This window comes from Penicillium verhagenii (genome assembly GCF_028828195.1).
Source record: "Penicillium verhagenii strain IBT 33310 chromosome Unknown utg000005l_segment0_segment0, whole genome shotgun sequence".
In the NCBI taxonomy this organism is placed as follows: Eukaryota; Fungi; Ascomycota; class Eurotiomycetes; order Eurotiales; family Aspergillaceae; genus Penicillium; species Penicillium verhagenii.
The window spans coordinates 405,692-412,769 of NW_026643169.1; the positions used below are offsets into that span (position 1 = coordinate 405,692).

General features: G+C 46.6%; 1 protein-coding gene across 1 annotated transcript; it reads right to left on the reverse strand.

Annotated features, from left to right (window-relative positions):
- Positions 1–787: 787 nt before the first annotated feature.
- On the reverse strand, positions 788–2,969 carry N7466_003727 (patatin-like phospholipase domain-containing protein; the record flags this gene model as incomplete). Its single annotated transcript, XM_057163124.1, has 2 exons — positions 788–1,474; positions 1,536–2,969. The coding sequence occupies 2 exons, from the start codon at positions 2,967–2,969 to the stop codon at positions 788–790; spliced, it is 2,121 nt and encodes a 706-aa protein (XP_057021805.1).
- Between the last annotated feature and the right edge of the window lie 4,109 nt (positions 2,970–7,078).

Sequence of the window (7,078 nt, forward strand, 5' to 3'; positions counted from 1 at the left end):
TGATGTCATCTGGTCTTCTATTGCCCATCTGGGCAGGTGCTCGCCATGTAGGCCGTCTTATAAGACATTCACCCGCATTGAACATTTTGAATAGATTGACTTTCAAACCAAGTCCCCACTCATGTCCCCGGCACCTGCCTGCGTGTGGAAGTGTCGATCATGGGAATAAGTATGTGTGATGACGGATCCATGGATATGCAAATTAGCATTGACCTACTTGATAGATGAGCATGATATCAACCTTGTTTTGATTACAAAGTTTTAGTTGGGAGACTTGAAATTTTAATAACCTTGGAATTATGGCGCTAGCAAGCTGCTAGCAGCATTGAATGGATGAAGATAGTATGTGTATTCAATGTTGTAATGACATGGCATTTCCCCCGCACTATCCCGCACGAGAAAAAGCTTAAAGAAAGAGATAAGATAACAGTCGTGACATCGTAAAAGAACAGTCTTGGTAATACAAAAAGTTTCTTTTTAAAGCGTAAGGCTGAACGTGCATCCAAGACTTGGCTGACAGAACTCCTTGGCACGAGAAGGGGGTATTAAAAAGCGGGGGCGGAAAAAGGATAAAATCACGACAGAACCATGGATGAAATAGGAAAGCCCGAGGGTATCCGTAAGCGTAGAAAGCGATCAGCCTGAGCCGCCTGTCATATCGAATATAACATCGGGCGAGAAGTACCATGACGGAAAGCGGGGATGCAGGAGTCCCGAATGAGTAAGATCTTACCCGACGTCATGGGTTGCTAGATAATACAAGGGGCGCATGAGCCGCCAACAACTCTCAAGTTACAGCGGCGTAATCATCTCCGTATAGGTCGTCGTCGAAGAAGACAGCTGATTGGCGGCGCATCTCTTCCATGAGGCTACCCCTCCTTGGATTAGAAGTTGGAGACTCTGGGCGCGAGACGGTTGATTGGGACGTGCCGTCGTCCGTCGAATCGCCTTTGTAGTCATGGCGCTCGGGAAAGTTGTCGTCCAAACGCTCAACGAGTGAGTCCTCATTGTCTGGAAGTGGCAGCCGACGAGACAGAATCGGGGATAAGGAGCGCCCAGTGGCGGAGAATTGTTGGAGTCCTCTCATGATGGTGTTTTCAATGTTCAGCCGATTTTTGATGAACTGTATTTTCGGGAAAGCGCTTTGCTGACCAACATGGATCATGCGCGCAAGCCGCTCCGGCGTCGGGTCGGAGAGAATGTGGTAGAAATCGGATGGAATGGTCTTCGGCCAGATGGTGACCGTGCCACTGAATTTTTGTAGCCAGATTTCACTCCAGTCTTGACCCAAGGGTCTTGGCAGAAGCTCAAGGTGCCGAAGCACGCGGAGCCATTTGTTAAGGTCTAATTTGATATACTGCTCGATCGCGGTACCAAGGAAACCACCACGCCAGCCACGGCCCTTGCGATGAGTGACTGGTCGACCCACGGTTCCCCGAGAGCTAAAGAAGAATAGATTCACATGGGGATTAACCTGGAGATTGATGTTAATAGTTGATCTCGGAGGGGGAAGAGTTTTTGTTGGCCAATAATACCTGCGAGACAATAGTAAAGTTCACGTTGAAGTGCAAATTCAATGCCTTGATTGGGATATCCGTCCTCAGACTGCCGTCTTTCCACTTATGCCCAAAAGAGTAAGGTGCAAGAGACCCATCACGCTTTTTGTACATCAGTACAACGGGGTTGAGAATACCCGGAACAGCCGCAGAAGCGAGCACCGCGCTCCAAATGACGCAATCCGGGCAGGTCAGGTAATTTGCCAAAATAGACGGGGAGTGTGGATCAGAGGGGACGCAGGACACATTCAATATGCGGCCCGTTCGTTCATAGGCTTCTCGAAAGGTAGTGGAACCTCTACAGAACCAGCTGCATTGCTTGGCCCAGTCTAATGTATCGAACCGAGCGCCCGTTTTCCACCAACGACGAACCCATGTCGTCCACCCTTCATGACAAGCGCGGATGCGATGGGCTAGTGCGGGAACTAGAAGTTGCTTCAGCTCCTCATCAGTCCGAGTAGCCACTAATCCCGCCACAAGTGCTCCGCCTGACGTCCCTGTAATAATCTCTGGTAAGATATCGTTATCCAGTAACGCCCTTACAACCCCGAAATGGTAGTAAGCAAATGTGGCACCGCCCGACAGACAGAGCGCGGTGCGGCCAAAGTTGGTATCCAGTTGCTTGAAATGTTGCTTTTTGGTATTTCGGTCAATCTGCTTGCTATCCAGAACCAGCTGGATGCAGGCATGTACCTCATCAATATACTCCTGAACCAAATCCTTTGTTCCCGAGTACGTCTGGCTGTAGATTCGAGGATTCTCCACTCCGGCAAAATTGTTCTTCACGCAAGCCTCCAACAAAGCCCGAAGATCCTCGACGGCCGAAGGCTCCGCAGCGCCCGGGCGCCTGAGCTCCAACTCAGCCTCCGCCCTTTTCCTCTCTTTCTTCAGCTCCGATACAACCCTCGTGATAGTCTCAGAGTCGTAGTAAGCGTAGGCGTCCGCCTGCTTCCACTCCTCATTCCCTAGATGGGCGTCTAGAGCCTGGGCCGCTTTTCGCCAGTCCGGATAGTTCGTCTTGGAAGACAGCTCTCGGCGCAGTCTCTCTCTCTTCCCTCTCCAGGTGACCCATTGTTCGTATAGGAAGATGTACACGCGCACCAGTACGTAGCCGCAACTCAAGAAGGCGATCCATGCAAACACGGTGAACAGAAATGGCCACTTGAGGACTGTGTATAGAACGCCTTCCCTTGTTTCGTCCTTGCTTCGCCTAGGATTCTTACGTCGACCGCGTGTCTTGCGTACTCGTTGGTTAATCGGGCGCCAGTCATTGATGGCTACCAATGGGGAAGCTTCGGGGGCGTTCAAGGCCCTTTCGAAGCAGTCCAGCTCGTCGGGATTAATAAAATCATTGTCAAAATCCGGTAGTCCAGCTGGATCATGATTAAAAGGGGATGCCTTCTCCGACGACATTTTCAGGGCATGATGGGAGAACGAGGTACACAGGATTCAGGAACAGCTAGGTTGAGGCCCCCCGAATCCGGTTGGGGTAGCTTTCAACGGCGACGTCAGCATCACATGACCTGTGCCACAGTTTAACTGTTAGAGTGGGGGTTGACCTGTGGCTGGATCTGTGGCTGGATCTGTGGCTAATGTAGTGGTCTCTCTTGCCCCACCAAAAGATAAGGAAAAAGGATCCATGGTTCGAGTAAACAATAGACAATAGAAGATCAACAAGTGGTTTTCCCGTTCATCAGTCAAAGTCAATTATCATTTTCTCTTCCTTGTTTGGTCCCGTTCAACCGACAATACTTGCTGGGATGTCTGTAGTTACCGTCCTATCGTCTCCGATGAAATCTGTCCTCGATTTGATCGTACGACGCTAAGTTAATTTAGTACACCGGGCTGTGTAACCACTCTGACTTATCTCATGCCATTGATCCTCCGAAATGATCCATCTATACCCCATAAGTACCAGAGAAAGATGAAACTATAACCAGATATTTCCATGGAAATAGACATTGACAACGTCCGGCGCACGGCAAGAGCTTCACCGCTAGATGGGAGGCGTTCAGATCTCGTAGCACAGGGCTGAATCTGGATGATGATAGGCTGAGTTTTTTTTTTTTTCATGATTAAAGGTTGGAACGGAGGCGACACTGGGAAAGCACCCTATGGGCTCAAAGGCTCCATTATTAGCCGCCCGGGCCAAACACTGTACGAAAAACGGAACCACGGCGAATCACCTGATGTGCGGGTTAGGGGCCAATTAGCCTTTGACTTAATCCAACTTGTACATGAAGAATAGCAAATTAGTCTCTATATCCCATCTTCCTTGATGCTGATCATGCCGATCGGCTGACACGAGAGAGAAAAAAAAAAAAAAAAAAAAAAGAAAAGCAAACACGGTGGTATCGCTTTCTTTTCCCCAGCCCTTTCATGCATGATATTTTCCGTTAACCCCCGATCAGATTTCAGATTTCAAATTTCAGATTCCTACTCCGTATCCCCCCAAAAATACATTGCTTAGAAGTGACGGGATGTCATGGGTACGCGTCGACATTGATTAGAATGTGGTGCGCGCGGTAGCCGCCGGGCCTCATTTAGGTTGCCTTAGCTAAGTTATGTATGTTGACAATCAGCACTAAAGAGGCTAAAGAAGGAAGCGAGTGTCACCCTCTGAAGCACTATTTGGTAAAATGGAAATAATTCAGCAGCGAAGAGACGCGTAGAGGAAGTTTTTTTTTTTTGGTGAAAGAAAAAAACAAAAAAGAAAAAGAAAAGAAAAAGAATACAGACATCGAGTATGACGGTTGAAGCGCATCCTTTAGCCCCCATCTGGATTTGGCTCTCCGCAGATCGCTACAAAGTATCTGTGGCGTGAATGCTCGATGTCAAAAAGCAAAGATGCAGGTTCAGTCAAGCCACCGGGCTTGGCACTGCAACAAATGACTCTGCGTCTTACCCAATGAGGATGTCGCCCACGATTTAAATCAGTTATCGTCTCCTCGTGCTGGATCGACGGAGTGGAGAAAGTCCGGTCCACGTCCGAGAGACGTCAAAGTGGAAGAGAGTTCCCCTGCGTACGCATTCCAGGCGGGGCAGTCTTGGTCGATCGCATTCTCATGTGGTTGACCCCTCCTTGATTCTGTCTGATCTCTCAATTCCAAGATTCCAAGATTTCCATGTGCCGAATGGATACAGTGTAGATCTAAGGGGAGGGGGGGGGGGGGAAGCGACAAGCTCCAAGTAAACATTGGACAGAGAGAAAAAAAAGACGCAAAATCTCCAGCTGAGGGACGGCATACAACGTATGAGGGGCATAGACCAACCTGCAAGGTTGGCTGCATGCGAACTCCTTGCAACTGCAGGCAAGGCTAGGATCCTATGTTGAACCGAGCGTCTGCAACATCCGGGGGTGAGGAATGCGTAACACATAGATTTACACATAAATTTATCTAAATAACAACTCCCCGCTCCGGAGGGGTAGAGGTTACTACTCGATTATCTCAACATTCAATGAATGATTCAGTGATTCAATGTTTCAATGATTTAAGACAAAAACACGGATCCATGTTATAGATGCATCTTTCAAATGTTAATTTGTTTTGAAACGTCTCATAGAAGAAATGCAGTCAAGCTTAGTAGTAGTAATAGTAGTATGTAGTAGTATGTAGTAGTGTTACTAGTGTATGTTCCGAGATTGAAGGGGTCAAGTCGAACCATGGATCGAGTGACGCCAAATCCCATGGAATGTCAAGGAGGCGGTGTGTACAGCATCTATATAGTAAAGAATGCATCTCGTATAGTAACATTTGAATCAGCCCTGGAGGTTAGAGCTGAGAAAATCTCCTGATGTCATTTCCTTGCGCATTGTGTAGAGTTTGTACTTGTAGATGGAGAATCTTCCTGAAATCCATAAAATCCTAAAAATCAGTCTCCACTTGAAGTGGAATGTCAGATGTCAGTGCGAGCTGACTCGGAAGATCCCAAGATAGCGTACTGGCCCCGCCTCGTCATTGGCCGACACAATGGTTCATTTGGAACAGAAACGGCGTCTTCATTCTCTGTCTTGCGTGACCTGCACTTTTTTAACATTTTTTTCTTTTTCTGTTTGAAATTACGGTGATATGGGAAATTTGGCATGAACCAATCAAATGACCGAATGGCGACAGAGGCTTGATCTGCTGCACGAGAGAGAAAGCCGTCGCAGATGACCAACCGAAGGATCCAGCAACTAGTCCAGTCGGCAGCGAGTAAGAAGCAGGAAAACAAAAGTGGGCTTTTTAGCATTGCATAAAAAAAAAACAAAAAAAACAACAGGAAAAGAAAAAAAATTACAGAAAGCGGGTCTATGCAATGAACATGACTCCAAACATTTACGCTGATTCTCGGCATTTCCACCCGGGCTGCATGGGCGGCTGGGCTGCTTCGAGTTTATAGATTAAATGCAGAGAAAGGAAAAGAATCAAAAACTTCCGACTTTTGCCTTTTACGGCTCCTTTCTCCTCTTTCTCTCTCTTTTTTGAATACGTTTTCTTTTACCACTGGTCAAAGTTATTATTTTTTTTATGTCGATCAGAAAGGAAAAAAAAACAAGAGGGGGGGGGCAAGTTAGCCCCACTGATGGGCCTCGGGGATCGACTCAAGTATGATAATCGTCAAATCCACAAAATACCATGGATTTCATCTCATCGAACATTCCCCAAAATGAAGTCCTATCATAGGAGAGATTCGGACGATCCAACCGAAGGGTCTGATAGACGCGGCCAAGAGCAAATCAAAGCAAATCCCAAACCCCTCCATGGGTCGCCACTTACTCCTATCTGGGTTTAGTAGATGCAGGAAATTAGCAACCAATATTGCCCGGGGGCTTTTCGAGGTATCTTATTCTTAGTAATTTCGGCCTTTTTTGCCTTTCGTATTGTTCGCATCGTTATCGTAGTAATTTTCTAATGTTTCCAATGTTATCCAATTTCAAAAGAGTCAGTTGAACTGTCAGGATGCAACCGATTGCTTTCTATAGGGAACAAGACACCAGAGAAACAAGAAACAAGAAACAAGAAACAAGAAACAAGAAATATAAATTATAAATTATAAAATACCACAAAAAAAGAATTAAAGATCATCAATTTGAGCTTCCAAGGTTTTTGGGGAATATAAAAGTTTTTTTTTTCTTTTTTTTTCTTTTTTTCTGGATTGATAATGAAAATACTGTACATGGTATGGTTTATCTGCGATCATCAGACAAGTTCTTATTTAGCGGTTACCCCGTGTCACCAATTTCCCTTTCTCCCCCTAATCCTTTCCCTTTCCCATCACCTTCAAGGGAATTCCAAAAATAATTTGTGACTTGACTTCAATTTGATCTGTCAAGTCTGTTCATTCATTACAGGTAAAAAATTCCCTTTGGAACTCTCTCCACCTTGCTCCTCCGCGCTAACTCCTCGCATCGCCTAGGCGACACTCCTTCTCTGGTCGCAACAGCACAATGTCGACCGTTCCTGGTACCTTCTGTTGAATCTTCTGAGTTTCTTCAGGCGAGGATCCCCTTTGAATCCCCTTTCCCCCCTCATCCCACC